The sequence below is a fragment of the Salminus brasiliensis genome, chromosome 6, assembly GCF_030463535.1.
Source record: "Salminus brasiliensis chromosome 6, fSalBra1.hap2, whole genome shotgun sequence".
Classification (NCBI taxonomy): domain Eukaryota; kingdom Metazoa; phylum Chordata; class Actinopteri; order Characiformes; family Bryconidae; genus Salminus; species Salminus brasiliensis.
In genome coordinates, this window is record NC_132883.1 from 10,918,686 (window position 1) to 10,936,258 (window position 17,573).

The window sequence follows — 17,573 nt, forward strand, 5'->3', positions numbered from 1 at the left end:
TAGATTGCATGAATTGTGCTTGACTTGTGTCTCTCAAACTAATGTCCACTACAGAGGCCAAAAAATGAATTGCTGGGTGTCAGGAGGATATGGTCATTTTTAGTTTTTGGTTTCATAATGGCACTTACGAAGACATTGTGCAGGACATGTTTTAACCTGATGTTTAAAACTTATTTTAATAACCGCTTTTCTATATTAAGTCCTGCCCAAAGTAGAGGATGGTTCCAGGACATTTAGACTGGAAGTAAACCACCTGTAGAGCAGAATGGAAAAGAAAAAAACAATCATGTTCAGTCTTTTGGGCACTTTAGGCAACATTAAGAAATGACATGATAAAATAACATACTTCACCAATGAGAGTCAGGACAGGTTATCTAGCCTGTGATAGCTGAATTCCTTAAGTTAACATTCGCTTAACGTCAAACAAGTCATCGAATAAAACTGTCACCTTGTGTCCTTGAGGATCAACTAAGGTGGCACCACATGGAGTTCTGATGCCCAGATCCCTTATTTTTACCATCAATAATAATCTAGTGTATAATGGACTTTATATTGTACAGGTAATTTGATCAGAGCCACTGATTCCCATCTTTTCGCATTTGAATCCAAAATGTTTGTTATTGAACATCAAGGACTAATGCTACCGCCAAAGGTTGTCTAGCTGGTCAATGTGTAAATAAATGACACACAGTGTTTATGAAGTTTGGATGAGTAAATGCTTGGTTATAAATCAAAATAAAAAAGCAAACAGTGTCTTTTTTCTGAACCTTCCAGTATTACAGGAGAGTAATTTGGCGTGGTGAATGTATTACACAGTGCACTACAGTGAAATTATACACCACTACTTAGTTTTTTTCCTCAGCTCTTACAAAAAACCCTTATATTAACTAGCTACATATTTTACCTTCATATAGCTGTTATTAGCAACATTGACTAGGGCCAACTCTCAATCTGTGTTCTTGTCTGTACTCGTGTTCCAGTGGACTCCAGTGGAAACATCATCAGTTCACAACTAGTCAAGTACAGCCCAGATTTGTTCTTTGTCCACCCGTGCTATCGAGGATGCATCAGAATGTGACTTGTGTGGACTTGGCACAGCCAAATATCCCAGAATTCATTATGTACTACCCTGCTGTTTCAATCGCAAAATTACTGTACAGCGTTGGTACATACACAGAGTTCGTACTCACGTGTCTAATCTGCCAAGTCAGTTCTACCAAGAACTAGGGTTAGGGTTAGGTATCTGAACTTGGCATACTTTGTGTTGAGAATGCCTCTAGGTTTTGGTTGTATATGTATATCACTTGCATAATGTTAATGTCTGCTACACTAATAGGTTTCCAGTGTTATCTCAGCACCTAAACTAATGATGGCGTCACAAGCATGCAATCAGTCAATTTACGCTTGATTATGCATCAGATCTGTTTTTGGTAGCATTGCTTGTGTTCTGCTGGAAGTAAAGACCTAGTTCACAAACAACAGCAGAAACATTTGCTTTACCAGTCATGCTGCACTGCTTCTGGTAAGAACATAATATTGGCAGTAAGTGTATTATTAGCAGGGCCAATAACAGAGGGTGACCCAGACTTACCCCAGACATTTTTTTGGGATGTGAAAAATGTGTCCAGCTGGAATTTCACACTGATCTCACGTCAGCGTGCAGATTTTTACAGCTTTTAAACACGTCTCCTTACATCCGGCCTTCTTACCGCCACTATGGGTTTACATGTATCTGCAACGACGTCAACCACTGGCCAAGCTGCCTCCCGTAGCCGATTGACCACAGCCTGAAAATGCCCAAACACTAAATAATAAACACAAATCAGTTTGACTTATCTGACTTTTTCTATTTAATTAATGCATTTATTAATATTATTTTACACTCACACAAACATTAAATACATGTTATTTGTTACATGTTTTTGAAAGTGTAAGGAGATTATTTAGCAGTATGGCAGATTAGACCATTCATTAGTTTTGGCAAAACCTACCCTACCTACCCTCACACATACACACAATTTGGGCCTACTTAACCCCCCGCTAGCCACAACATCCTAACAATGACGGATGCCTATGTGTGTCTCTAGTGTTTTCTTCTTCTGGTCACCCTAACTAAAGGTCTCAGTTTAATGACTTTCATCAAACTAACACCTACTGATAACTGATATATCTGGGTATCTGATATATCACATATATATATATCACATTTAATTTCAATTCAATGTAAAAGTCTCCAGAAAAGACAGGCATGTAATAATACTGTATAATGTAAATTACTACTGCCTACTATTGTATTTGGATTGTAGGATATTTCAAGGAATGTCTTGTCTAAAAACGTTTGAATGGCTTGGTGCAAAACAGATTTTGCATAAACATGTAGAAATGGGTAATTTTGCCCTTTGCAGTATCCCTACTACTGAACTAAGGAGCTCTTTGTGTGGTGGTTTATATAAAGGGTTTATATATGTATGACATAGCTGTGTTTGGTTGGTGTGCTGCAAGGCTGCCCCTCTGAGGCTTCCTTCCTCAACTTTTTGTTCCTCTTGTCTGCTCGTCTACTGTGCGGAACCAGAAGAAATAACATTAGTAGGGCTCACATTTTCAAAAACCTTCTTTAAAAGTAAAAAAATATAACTTTAAACCATGGGAGTAATGTCTCTCACCTTTTAGACAGTATATACAGAAACAGAGAGAGAGAGACTGTATAGCTTGTTGATGTTTGTATCTTATCATCTGGATCATCTGGAGCTTCGTAAAATGATTTCACTTCTGAGGATTATATCACTGTTCCAAGGTAAATGCACCGTTTTCCACTATGACTGCCATTTGTCTGCTACAGCATTATCTACAACTGCGCTTATTTACGAAATCCATTAAAAAACAGTATAATACTTCAATTTGTCTTTTTTCCTAGTTTTGACCTTTGTGGCAACGAACAACAAACCAAAGGACACTTATGTTGGTGTAGAAGGAAGCACTCTGAACATTTACTGCGATTATCCTGATGGATACCAAGATTACATCAAGTACTTCTGCCGGGATCCTTGTACATATGATGATTATTTAATTCAATCTGAGGGCTCTGGTACTAATATCTCAAAAGAAAGATACACTGGGCTGGACAGTGTGTCCAAACTTGTCTTCATTGTCATCATCAAAAACATCGCAATGGAAGATGCTGGAGTTTATTACTGTGGAGTAGAAAAATCAGGTCATGACATACTGAATAAAGTGAAGGTGTTTGTCAGTGGAGGTGAGTATGAGCTCCAGTTTGGTAGTCAGCTGAGGTAGTCCAGTTTGTTTTCAAGGGTATGGAAGTTGGAGAGAAGACATTAGCGTTAGCTTTTAGCTGAGCATAGATTCCTGTTACTGTGCTACTGTTGCATGTTGCCATTTTGCCACATTTGACTGGGGCTTTGGCTGGTGGACTGGGTGTGTGGAGAGTTGGAGAGTAAATACACTGTTAAACATAACCATTTTTAGATTATGCCACATTTTCTTTTGAAAGAGGAGACAATAATCTTCCAGATTGGTCAGCCATGGCAGGAAAAAACACAATTTGACATTCTATGGCCCCTTTAAGCTTTTTCAAAGAATTCCTTATATAACAGCAAGGGAGTAGAATATGGAGCGACTGTCCATAGAATTCATTTTATTCAAAAATTGAAATACAGTGGTCTATCAATGTCTAGTCAATCCCCCGCTTCCCTAAACCACATCACTAACAGGATTGGCTTTGCTGTTTCTTGCAAACGTGTGAGAACGTGGTTGAGACATGTAGGCTAAGAGACACCATCCAACATGGGGTGTGTATATCGCTTTACGAGTGTGATGACGAGCAAATATAGCAAATTGAGTAGCAAACCTGTGCCCAAATATAATATATTCGTTTCTTTTACTAGATTTGACCTATGTGGCAGTGAATGAGAGATCAAGAGACACCTACGTTGGGACAAAAGGAAGCACTCTGAACATTTACTGCGATTATCCTGATGGATACCAAGATTACATCAAGTACTTCTGCCGTGATCCTTGTACATATGATGATTTTTTAATTCAATCTGACACCTCTGGTACTAATATCTCAAAAGAAAGATACACTGGGCTGGACAGTGTGTCCAAACTTGTCTTCATTGTCACCATCAAAACCCTCATAGTAGAAGACTTCGGTGTTTATTACTGTGGAGTAGAAAAATCAGGTCATGACATACTGAATAAAGTGAAGGTGTTCATCAGTGGAGGTGAGTTCTTCTTACATTTAAGGCATTTAGCAGACACTCTCATTCTGATTATTATTGACTTACAAAAGTGCTTCACTTCCTTAGCTAGTTTGTATTGGCTAAGATCCAAAAAATACCTTTAAGCTATACTACTAAACACAAAAGAGCTGGGCCTTCAGTCTGCATTTGAAGACAGCGAGCGGCTCTGCCGTTCAGACACCGAGAGGAAGTTCATCCCACCACTTCTGTTTCAGAACAGAAAAAGCCTGGATGCTTGTCTTCCGTGGATCTTGGCAGGTCAAGGCCAAGCCATACTTGAAGCTCGAAGGGCTCTTTGTACTGATCGGCTTTTGACCACTGCCATCAAATACGAAGAGGCTGGTCCATTCTTGGCTCTGTAGGCCAGCGGCAGGGTTTTGAATCTGATCTGGGCAGCAGCTGCGGGAAGCCAGTGAAAAGAACACAGCAGAGGAGTTACATGGCTGAACTTCTCCTTCTGTCTTGTGGACATCAGTTACTTTTTTTAGAGCATTGTGCTATTACTAATAGCAGCCTGCTGCTAGTTTTGCTTCAGCTGACAGTTAATAATTACAACTAATTACAAGACATGCCTCAGGTCTTATTTGCTAATCAAGGTCTTAGAACTTGTAAAACATAATCGGAGCCTTTGCAATGCTTAGGGTGTCCAAACTTCAGAACAGGCCGTGCTGCATAAACTATATGTCCAAATAGATGTGGAGACCCCTTTTAGGGATGAGTGGGGGACTTGGGATGAGGCAGGATGGGGATCATCCAATAGCCTGACCTCACTAATGCTCTTGTCACTGAATGCAGTAAAATCCTCAGTTAGTCCAACAAAAGCAGGATAAACTCTTTTTTTAATACCCTTGATTTTGGAAACAAGAAACAGTGACTGAGCAAATGTCCTAATACTTTTGTGCATTTGGTGTATATATATACAGTGTATATGTATATATATTTGTCATTCAAACGCTGCTTAATGATTTGTAATATTGTAATATTTGTAATATTTGACTCTGTGTTCCCTTGGACTGTGAGCCTATCTATGGAACACAAAAAAATAACAATTGTGTGTAATTTGGTGTTGTTTGTATTGTTTTCCAGTGACAATGAACAACAAACTGGAAGACAGTTATCTTGGCATGGAGGGAGCCTCTGTGGACATCTGCTGTCACTATCCTGATGGATACCAAGATTACATCAAGTACTTCTGCCGCAATCCTTGTAAAGATGATGATGATATTTTAATTAAATCCGAGAGCTCCAACTCAACAATAAGATACACTGGGTTGGATAATGTGACCGAACAGAACTTCATTGTAACCATCAGAAACCTTGTAAAAGAAGATTCTGGAGTGTATTACTGCGGAGTGGAAATGTCAGGTCACGACATATTGGATAAAGTGAATGTGTTCGTCAGCAGAGGTGCGTAAAAGTCTTGATGAATTGAAAATTCATCAAATTGTAAATGCTGGTATGTTACTATAGCAGCTGGTAGCAAATACAGTAGCATCAATTTACTGCATCCAGGTGGTTGCGCACATGTACATTGTACCTCGTGACTCTGAAGCAATGAATTCTTTTTCTGTGGAGAGGTGAATCATGCTTCTCTATCTGACAGTCTGATGGATAAGTCTGGGTGTGGTAAACTGTAAGGTTTGGTTGAGGAGGGATAATGTTGGCTTAGGCCCTTTAGTTCCAGTACAGGGAAATCTTAATGCTTCCAACTTTGTGGAAACTTTGTGGAGTTTGGGAAAGGCCCTTTTCTGTTCCAGCATAACTGCGCCCCAGTGCACAAAGTAAGATTCATAAAGGCAAGGTACAGTGTTCAACCCTCTCTTTATTCAGAACATAAACATTTTGATTGGAGCATTGCTGTGAGGATTTGATTGCATTCAGTGCCATGTGTATAGGTGAGGTCAGGATGTTGGATAATCACCACCCCACCTCATCCACAACTCCCCCACAAGTATTGGATGGAGCACCATCATTCCAGAGAACAAAGTAGTTCCACTGCTCCACAGCTCAATGTTGGGAGGGACCCCTCTAGCCCACACCTGGCATTAGGCAGCATGGTGCGAATATGTTTATCTGCTCCAGAGAGTCCTATTCTATTGGCAATACCAGCTGTGTGTGTGCATTTTCACATCTGTGCAATGGTTGCAACTTCATTAGACGGGGTGTCCACAACCATTTGTGTTCTCTATTTTGCTCATCTCCATTTCCGCCCACAGAACCATTTCACTTTACATCCACTCATGCCCCAGCATCTACCAAACAGAGCAGCAGAAAACACACATCCAGCACATCTGAACCCCTAACAACAGGTACAGTGTTTAATCCTCTTATGATGCAGGACATAAACATTTAGAAATCAAACTCATTTCAGCAGATCTGAAAGGGGAAACCTAAAATCATACTGTTTTCATTTTCTGAGAGTATTCAAAGTATAAATCTGTTCAAATCAGACTTACACTGTATGGACAAAAGTATTAGGACACCCGCATCTGTCTTCACTGTCCCATCTAATCCCCAACTCCCCAACTCATCCCAATGGTATTGGATGGAGCACTGTCATTCCAGAGAAGACAGTTCTCACTGCTCCACAGCTCAATGCTGGGGGGCTTTATACCCCTCTAGCATGTTGCCAATAGGTTCATGTTTATCTGTTCCATAGAGTCCTATTCTATTTGCAGTACAAGCTGTGTGTGTGTGTCAGCAAATGGTGCAACCTAAAGTAGCTGAATGCATTCATTAGAAGGGGTGTACTGTGGATGTTCTCATTGTGTGCTGTGGTTTTGCTTTGGGTTTCACAATTTCATTTCCCCTATACTTGCTAAACTGACAGCTGTCAGACCAAATCACATGATTCATATTTGTGAGACTTGAGTTGGTATGGACTTTTGGTATGACAGTTGATGGTGCTCTTTAATATTTTGCAGATACATTTAAGAATGCAAATTCTTTTGACAATAAGAATAAACTGTGATGTCAGGATGTGAATACTGTGTCAAAATAATTTGATATAAAATTAGTTGCCAGTGGCAAAGAAAGCATGTATTGAGTATTTAATGTATTTTTATCATGTATTTAATGTATAGATAGTATGTGTGTGATTTTGTTTGTGTCACACCTGCCCCTTTGTTTGGTCTCACCATGGGCTCTCAAGCACATGGCTCTGTTCGTTTGTCAGTCCTTGCCCCGCCTGTTCGTCAGTGTTCCCATCTGTGTCTTCTCACTAGCCATGCCCCACTTGGTAGTCCCAGGTGTTCCTTGAGTGTCCCTGTGTATTGTGCATGTTCATGTGGTTGCCCGTTCATGCCAGTTTATGGTATGTTAGTTTGGCCTATTTGCTTGTGTCTAAGTTAAGTTTCAGTGTTGTTCTTTCTACCCTGTTTGCTTTCTTTGTTAGTTTGCTTGTTAGCTTTAGTTAGTGTGTTTGTTTGGACTGTTTTTTAGTTTGTTAGCTTTAGTATTTGATTGTTGTTCCAGCCTGACACTTTTGTTTTTTGTTTTTCTTTTAACAACTCCTGCAAGTATGTCTGCCTCTGCCTTGAAGCTTCACAAACTGTGATGGGTTGGGGTGAAATATCTCCAGATATGGTTTTACAAGCCTATTTTCAACCCTATTATTTTGCCCTATATTTTGTTTTTTAAACCTTTTGTTTAAATGGTGGGCTTGTGAGAAATTGAGCTCTGCTTTTATATATCATAGAGATGGCTTGCTGTAGTGGGGTAGCATCGCTTAGAACGGTAACATGAATTATCTTACCAGATTGTGTTGCTGTCCAGTTGGTACAGTGTGTGTGTGTGTGTGTGTGGTTAGCTAGCTGAAGAAATTTTAGCACCTTGGTCTAGTGATAGCTCTAGAACACCTAATAACAGCATTAGCTCTTGCTTCATTAGCCCTAGTGTTAACTTTTAACCTTTTGTTAGCTACACTTTTATAGTCTCCTGAAGGAGCTGTTGTATTTAGCCTCTAGCCAGCTAGTTGGCTGGGTGTGTGGTGGGTGTTGAGGGATAAAATACAAAATGCTGATGCCACATTTGCTTCTGCTTTGTAGAAACACCATCTGTATTCTGTATTCAAACATGATGTACTATAACTCATAGCAGCCTCTTCAAGTCCTTCAGGTAAATCACTCAAATTCTCGTTAGGCTTCTGAATCACACTGATGAATCAGTGAACAGCAACTATTCTGTCGCACAGATTTGCGCGCAAGAAATGTTGTCTTAATATGCTTAATACTGTATATTGTCAGTGTCATGTAAAAAAAACCCTTGTATTTCCAAAACAGCAACTACACACTAAGAAAACAAGAACCCAGGCTAGCTTTTGCTGGACATCGGCCATCTCCTGCACAGAATCGTCGATGGCATCGTCGAGTTTGGGAATAAAAATTATCTGCTCTTTATTTTGAAAGATTCTGTGGCAAAAAATGACATGTTATGTTCATGCAGCATTTCATGTGACCCTGCCTGGTAAAGGACTCAAGCCTTGCCCTCAGAGCCTTAAGATATAGATGACAGATTTTAGATGATTTTAGATGCAGAACCCAGGACCTCATGAACATGGCTTGTGTAGCGATGCTGGTGAGGTCCTGCAAAACTACAAAAACGTTTTACTTTGGTGGTTCATTTTAGCAACATTAGTATTGCTGACTAAACTGTCTCTCTAATGTGATTTCCAAGCATTTATAGACAAGAATATGCTGCCCTACATCACTTACTGTTCCTCTTTAGAGTCTGAAGCTGGTCTAACAGTGTTTGGAGTGAAGGGTGGAGGGTGTAGTATGTGCTCTTTCTGTTCTCTCTGTGAAGAGTTTAGCTTTCTGCACCTTTGAAACACATGTAAACAAGGTAAATAAAGCTATTGTAATATGCATTGTAACTTAACGCCTTTACTGCCCTCTATTATGTAGGGTGTATAAAATCTTAGCAGTGTGTCTCAAATAGGGACAAATCAAAAGCAGAAATGATTTGCTTTCAATTCATTTAAAATGCATGACCCTCAGGATGATTGTAGTTCTGTGCCACATACTGTAAATGTAATGAGCCTAAAAAAAAGCTTAATTGTGTAGTGCTTGTTCAAGAAAACTACTTTTATACAGAAGAATAAAAATGTATATAATGTTTCATAGTAATTGCTGTTTACTGTTCATATTGTAGTACAATGGTACCCTCCATCTCCTGCAACCAAAAGCAGAACTAAAAAGACAAAGGAAACCAGTTGTTTTAGCCCAGGACAAAAGCTATTTACAGCAAAATGTCCACTAAGGGTTATACGTAAACAAAAACAATCCACAATTTTATTGTGTTGCAAAGCCATTTAAAATGTCAAAGACCTATTGTGCTATGCCATCCTATACCAGGATATTTTACATTTCTTACTTTAAAGCTGCATCATGCAAGAATTTGTATTTCTTGCTCATGAGCTCCCCCTACTGTCAGGAAGTGTAACTCACACTTTGACATGCTGGGAGATGCACAACCGGCAGTTAAAGTAAGGGAAGCATGAAGACTGAGGCTGTTGAGTAATATTACTAGATTTGAAACAAGTATGACTCGGGCAATGTGGGCCGTGGTGGCACAGCAGTTAGTTAGTGGTTAGTAGGGTTATGGGTTCAATGCCTAGGATTTGCAAGCTACCACTGTGTTTCCACTGCACGGATGGGTTAAAGGCAGAGGCCAAATTCCATCTGTGTCCAACACAAAATGGTGAATGTTTGTCCTGTCTTGGTTATGCAGCATTACCCAGTTCTGGCGAGCAGGGGTGCTGGAAGTGGGCCTGAGTGTATATTGGGGAGTTTCTACGGGCCTGTGATTGACAGGAGCCCTTAAAGTGTATTAACTGAGTATTATTAATAAGTAATTATTAAAAATATTGATTAAACATTTAACAGAATTGTTAGAGGTGTGGGGCCCAGTGTAATATATTTTTATAGGGCCCGAAATCTTGGACAGCGCCTCTTCCTGGCGAGCATGGTCCTGCCCACTTCACCAAAATCAATGTAGCCTCACAATGATTTGAAGCTGTTTAAGGTAAACATGCTGCATAGTGTTGCTATAACTCAGTGAAACAATTAAAACTAGAGATAACCATACATGCATCTAATAAAGATTCAGAATATTTCATAATAAAGAATAATTTATAAAAAGATTTATATAATAAAAGGACCTTGTGCCCCCAAGACCTTCTCAGAGTTTCATGAAAAAGGATGTTCTATTGGATTGTGGAGACACTGTAGATGTTTGTATATCACCAAGTTTAATCAGAGGTGGAGGTGTTTCCTTCCTTCAGAGTTCATGCCACTGCTTCTTCCTCTTGATTATTTTAAAGCAAGTCAGAAGTCAGAGTTGTGTAACATACTCTGTGTGGAGTTCAGGTCTCATCTGTCTTTGAAAACAAGCAGAATGTGGACACTTCTGGGGGTTTTCACACTTATCCAAGGTAAGTTACAATGACATTTTTGTCCAGTTTGACCTGGTTACATTACTGTCTTTAAGTTTAATGCTGGGTGTTACTATATTTCCCTGAGATGAACATAATAAAGTGTTAAAGACTCGTTAATCTCCTTAATAATTTTCAGTTCTGATGCAGTGTTTTTGATGCTGTGTTGATGCAAATTCAGTTTGTTGGGTTGAAATTTGTAAGGGCTTTGTATTATTTTTCTAGTTCTGATCTGTGCTGAAACACAAAGGGACACTGGAAACGTCTTTTCTGGAACAGTAGGAGACAGAGTGGAATTGTCCTGTAATTATGCAGACGGATACCTACACACGCCCAAATATTTCTGCCGTTATCCATGTGGTTATTATGATGTTTTAATTAAATCTGAGAAGATTAATAAAGTCATCTCTGAAGGTAGATACTCCATACTAAGCACTACATCATCTCTGAGTTTTTCTGTCACCATCAAAGATCTCAGACTAGAAGACTCTGGGGTTTATTACTGTGGAGTGGATAAATGGGGACCAGACAAACTTATTAAAGCAGTGATCTCTGTCAGGAAAGGTAAGCATGAACAGAACATGAACATTTTTATGTGAGATGAATGAAAAATAGTTCTTCTAACTTTCATATTATGCTGTATGCCAATCAAAGCCTGTATAAGCATCTTCTAAACTTTGTGTGTTTTCCAGTGTTCTGACATTAGGAGTCTATTTAAACTGCTATCTAGTGTGTTTTCTGCTTGAAGCAGTACAGACTAATTACTCAAAACCTCTGTTTGATCTAATCATCCCTGAGCCAACTGCTACTCCACAGTCTATTCATCAAAGCCCTAAACCTTCTGTAGGCATTGGTTGGTGTAGAGCCTGGGAGACTGGGGTTCGATTCCCAGTCTGGGTGATTATGCTATGCTACATCAATAAGAGTCCCTGGGCAAGACTCCTAACACTACATTGGCCCACCTCGGTAATACAAGTAACCTTGTAAGTCGCTCTGGATAACAGCTTCAGTTAAATGCCATAAATGTAAATGTAGGTACTGGACAGTAGGCACGTATTCCAATATGCCATCTATAAAACCTCACTAAGATTGTTAATCAGTTGGGAGTATAATAAAATACCAGATAAGTTTATTTAGTCACAAGAACTCAACGATGGTAAATATGTTAAATTTACAGTTTTGCATTGGAGCTACAAAGCTATTTGTCTAACACAAGTGTTTTACATACTGTTAAACACTTTATATTTTCCAGATAATTTTACTAAACAAGAACAAGCCTCATCCACGATGCAGTCCATACATTTATCAGGCATACATGGTGAATAATTTCTTTTACTTATTAATTATTTATAAATGTTTAAAATTTTTATAAATGATATTCTAAATTATATTTGTTGTTTAAAGACAAGCCCTGAATACACCTCTCATTAAGAGTGAGCAATTAAAAATGCTAAGATTGTTAATCAGTTGGGAGCATCAGTAAAATACCAGATAAATGGTTTATTTAGTCACAAGAACTAAGTGATGGTAAAGTTTTGCATTGGAGCTACAAAGATACTTGTCTGACATAATGGATAACACCAAGCAAGAGACAACTCAAGCTATAAGGTGGCTGCTACTGTTATTTTTTTTCTACAGATAACAAAATGTCATAGAAATCACATAGATTTGAGAATTTAGATTAGAAATTAGAAATTTCTACTGGTAAAAATGTCTAATTGCTAAAATAATCTTTCTAATTTTGTCATTTTTATAGCACATGCAACGTGTGACACTTTATATTTTCCAGATGATTTCACTACACGAGAAAGAGCATCATCCACAATGCAGTCCATACATTCATCAGTCATGCATGGTGAATAATTTGTATTGATTGCTCATTTTTATTTATTATTTAAATTATATTATAAAGTATCTTTGTTGTTCAAAGACAAGACCTGAATAGACCTCTCATTAAAAGTAAGTAATTAAAAATGCTTACAGTTTATTGTCACAAAATATTTGCAGCCCTGCATTTCTTTCAGCAAATGCATGACTTCACCCAGATCATTGTTGCAATTACAAATACTTTGGTTTCACATGTTTTTTCTTTTCCACCCCGGATGTCTTTGGACCTCCACCATGTTTTTTTTTTTTTAAGGCCTCATTTCATTTCCTGTAAATGGTGCTTTCCAAAAGGTCAGTTTCGATCACATCTGTTCACAGACAGTCTAAGCCTATATCCTACGTAAGTTCTGGCTTTTTTGTGTCTCTGTGTGGGTGACAGTGAAGTCCTCCAGGATCTCCTACTGTAGTGTCCCAATTAATTAAGCCACCATTAGACTAATGCTTCATTGAAATCTTCATCAGTTTTTCTATTCCGTCCACATCCAGGGAGGTTATCTACAGTGCAATGGGCTGTAAACATCTTACAATGTTGCGCACAGTGGAACATTTGCAACAAATGTGATGCATTTTCTGAAAGAAGTGTAGATTTGTTAGAATTTTGGCCATGGGATAAACTGCACTGATCATTTTCACACATTTTTTTTAGAGCATCCTGTATATGGAGGGGCGCTTGGCCTGTTGCTGTGCTGTGTTTTTGCAGCTCTTCTGGCTCTCTACAGAAAATGGTCCCACACACACTCCACATGTAAGCCCTGTTCTGAAATACACTTTCAACTTACACTCACCATTCAGTTGAATAGAAACACTAAACTTGTACATCTACTCTGTCACCATTCAAAGACATATTTTAGTTTGGCAATAGCTGTGGATTGGAAAAAGCTACCTGACTTGATTTATTAAACTAGCTAGAATTTAAAGCAAAATCAAAGATGACTGCATAGCTCTGTATATTATCTGATAGTAGTTGGTAGTTTCACACCTGTGGTAGAGTTGATCAAATATAACAATGACCACATAAAATAACATTTAATGTTTTGCCTTTATTTTACTTTATTGAACATCATGAGCATTCACAGATTAAATGAAGGTACAATTCTAGTAGGTTTCAGCCCAAAAAAACTGATTTATTTCAAAATACTATATACAATACAATGTGCAATATATAATATCTAAGATATTTCTTAGAAACAAAAATCAAAAGTTGACAGTCTGAAAAAAAGGTGTACTGAATAATAACAAAAATCCTGAATAAAGCAATAAAGGCCAATACCACACACAATCCGAAAGAATCAAGTAATAGGCAAGTATTAGGCAAACCACATAACATATAGGTCCACTACATAGATGTACAGACACCCGTTTCTGTTCTGTCATTTCATTGGTGAATTATCCAGATATCATTTAGATTCTCAGATCTAAATAATAGCAGGACCAGCACTGATATTTCATTGGCATGATAGTATGTTTGGTGCTGACACAAATGCATCAGGCAGCAGCAGTGTTGCTGGTATTTTTATCTGGTTAGAGCATAATGTAGAGGATTTTAAGCAGTACTGCTGTTTCTGTTAACATGTAAGGTATGATTATTAGTGTTTCTCACACACATCTGTGGTGTTTTTGTCATTCAGCTTTGAAACCTCCTACCCCAGAAAATCAATTTTCAGATCCAACACCTGATCAGGTACGTGAATAGAATTCTGTTTCAGCAAAAGGAAAATGAGCTTGTTTTTATTATTTTTTATTTTTTTTTACTTTTTAAACTTTATTTACTATTTAAGTAAATAAAGACTTTTTAGTCCAATACATTGCAACTTACAATATCTGTATAGTAAAATTTGACCCATTTCCTAAATCGAAGACACAAGCAGAGAGGTAAAGGATTCAACAGTATAAAGGACTGTTGGGAGCTGATTTTGTGCTTTCAGCTTTTTTTTTAACAGTATCTTTTTTTATTTCCAAATCATCAGACAGGATACAGCCTCACACACTTTTGGTCATACATCAGAAAGAAACACAGTACATGTATTGATATATAAGTTATTCTAACAATTATTATAATATTAACAAACAATAAATCCATAAATTAATAAATAAATTTCTCCTTTTAAAACAAATTTGGTTTTTGGTTTGCTTTCACTGTACTTTTACAAGGACAGCACCATAGCTGGTAATTTAAGGTATATTAAAATTTCAAAAGCATACTAAAGTTGTAAACCATTGTACACAGGAATAAAATGCAAAAACAACTTCTGATTTGAATTTAGAAATGTCTTTAAGTATGCACACCCACAGGGGAAATTCGGTTGTTTAATTTACATTCTGCGTTTCATTATAAATCTGCATTTAAATGTAAAAAAGTCTTCAATGTACTGCTATAAAAAAGAATTTCAAGGTCGTAAACATGAACAAAGCACTGTGTGGTATACTCGACTATTGGCAAAAGAAACAGTTGGCTGCTACATTATTTCAAAACATTTAAATATCACTTGTTTCTGAGTGATATCTTTTTTAAACTTTATTTTATCTGTAGTTACACAACTATTAATACTTGTATATGTCTAGAATATCTAGAACAACATTTTTAATATCAGAGAAAAGTGTTATGCACTTTACCTCAAACAGAAATATAATTGGAGGACTTTCAGAGCATGTCTACTTACAAATACAAGAGTATTTTCTCCACCGGTGTCTATATCACACTAAAGACTAATCTAAACTCGAATCCAAAAAGTGCTAAACACACAGCTGTGAAGCAAATGGTGCAACTGATTTGCAGCATTTGCACCGAAAAGATCATCCCATGGAGCAGAATAGTTAACTGTCAGTTACTCTGTCTCACTTTGGTCAACAAATCATCTTCACTCTGTTTCTAATTCTAGGTCTTCCCTCATGTTGCTGTTTTTCTCTGTCTTTCTTCCTTCTTTCTTCTGCTCAACAAGCACTATATAAGCACATGCCTGGTTTGGCTCGTTGTTTCTGATTTGAATAGCATGTCACCCTCCATTTTGCTCACTCTCTCTCTCACTGAAGGATGAAGATTGCCATGATTATGAAGAAATGCTGGCTGTGTACAGTTTAGCTGGTCCAGCTGTTGAGGATGACCCTTCAGAAGTGACCTACTCAGTCATTCAGCATGTTCCTCCAGCAAAAGAAGACTCCTCGCTTTACTCTGTCATTGCTCCTCACTGAAGAGGAAAAGAGCCCAATTTAATCTTATTTAATAATTTAATGTGCCAAACAGTGCTTTTATTATTAGTATTTTTAATTTTGACGTTGTTTAAGTAGTAAGTAGAAGTGACTGACTTTGGTTAGGGTGTAGAAAATGCCAGGATGCTGTTAAACAAGCCTATTTACAACCTTGTTCTTTTGCCTCAGAATGAAACAGATGTCAATATCCTGCAGAAGCTACATATTATAGCATAGTTTTTAACACTGTAAATAAAACACCTACCAGATGTGTTACCACCTACCAGTGTTATCGTCCCATCATTTGGTTCATCAGCGGGATGTGCTGTTAGCAAGTTGAAGAAATTGTAGCTGTTTAGCTTTTTGCCTTCTCAAGTCTTACCAAGTAAAATCAGTCGGTAATTTCCCTTCTGATGTGTGTTTAGCTCATTTCAACACATTTTACAGCTTTGTCAACCCAGAGTTTAACTGTGAGGTGTTTTGGGCACAAATGAGAAACGCATGAGATCTCTGCTCTGATAAACTGCTTAGTTATTCAAGTACATTTACATTCTTGGCATTTAGCTGACGCTCTTATCCAGAGCGACTTACAAGGATACTTATATTACAGCGTTGGGCCAGTGTAGTGTTAGGAGTCTTGCCCAAGGACTCTTATTGGTGTAGCACAGAATAGATACCCAGCCCCGGAATCGAACCCTGGTCTCCCACATGGTGTGGTAGTGGTGTTATCTGTTGCACCATAGAAATACTGAATATTTATTTATATAAATACTATATATACTATACACAGTGTTGGTTGTGTAGTCTGACGGCAGCAGGAAGGTCCTTCCTTCCTGCTGCCGTCAGACTACACAACCAACACTGCTCCCAGCGGACCACATACACACACACTTAACTACACACACATGTTCATGTTCAGGGAATACTATGTGCAATATCCCACCCCCATGTGCGAGTCTTTTGCTGTAGATAATATTGTTTATTGCTTTTTTAATTCTTATTTATATTGTGTACATAGTGTAAATTATTTATCCAAATTTTTGTAACTGAGTGTCCTGCTATCCCTTTCTGCTGTTACACTGTGAATTTCCCCACTGCGGGACTAATAAAGGACTATCTTATCTTATCTATCTTATCTTATCTTATCTTATCTTACATACGCATTATGCATTATACATACATTTTACATACATTATACATACTCTCTATATTCAATATTGCACTAGTTTAAAGCAATTTAAATGTACAGGCTTGATGTCATCTAAAATGTTTACATATTAAAACAAATATTAAAAATATTAAATATAAAAATATAAAAATATTATTATTAAAATATTAAAAAAAAGAAGACGACTCCCAGCATCAGTGGTCATTGCCATCACAGGGTACAGACACACCGGAAAATACCACTATGACCACACATAAGCACAGAAGTGTGTCAGAGTTAGAGATTATACTTTTAACCAATACAACATTTTTCCTTTGACCAAATTAAGATCTACATTAAGGAAGACCTGCAGTAAATGGTGGCAATTAAAAAAAAAAAAACTCTTGCAAACTTGCCAATGCTATAAGTTGAAAGAATAAGTAAAATTAATAAAATATATATATATATAAATAATAAAAAGGTTTCTGAGACTGTGCATTATTTCTGTTAACAACACTTATCTCTGTGTTGCGGTTTGTAATGAATCTGTATTATTTTTTTTTTAGTATTGATGTAAGTTGAAAACAAAAGCTGGAACTGTGTTTGTTGGAACAGAAGCAGGAAGTGTGGAAATCAGCTGCAGCTATCCAGATACATACCA

At 37.6% G+C, this 17,573-nt stretch overlaps 2 protein-coding genes across 3 annotated transcripts; both read left to right on the forward strand.

Annotated features, from left to right (window-relative positions):
- The first annotated feature begins 2,669 nt into the window (after positions 1-2,669).
- Positions 2,670-9,374, forward strand: LOC140556802 (polymeric immunoglobulin receptor-like). 2 transcript variants are annotated; one of them, XM_072680869.1, is made up of 7 exons: positions 2,670-2,794; positions 2,915-3,253; positions 3,903-4,241; positions 5,346-5,666; positions 6,476-6,568; positions 8,306-8,375; positions 8,540-9,374. In XM_072680869.1, the coding sequence occupies exons 1-6, from the start codon at positions 2,716-2,718 to the stop codon at positions 8,335-8,337; spliced, it is 1,203 nt and encodes a 400-aa protein (XP_072536970.1). In that variant the 5' UTR covers positions 2,670-2,715; the 3' UTR covers positions 8,338-8,375; positions 8,540-9,374. The 2 variants fall into 2 exon arrangements, with proteins under 2 accessions (XP_072536970.1, XP_072536971.1); XM_072680870.1 differs by lacking the exon at positions 6,476-6,568.
- A 1,190-nt stretch (positions 9,375-10,564) lies between these two features.
- On the forward strand, positions 10,565-16,044 carry LOC140557306 (uncharacterized). The gene is made up of 7 exons (XM_072681620.1): positions 10,565-10,692; positions 10,918-11,256; positions 11,945-12,010; positions 12,482-12,547; positions 13,226-13,324; positions 14,208-14,260; positions 15,610-16,044. Exons 1-7 carry the CDS (start codon positions 10,656-10,658, stop codon positions 15,766-15,768), a joined length of 819 nt encoding a protein of 272 aa, XP_072537721.1. The 5' UTR covers positions 10,565-10,655; the 3' UTR covers positions 15,769-16,044.
- The last annotated feature ends 1,529 nt before the right edge of the window (positions 16,045-17,573 follow it).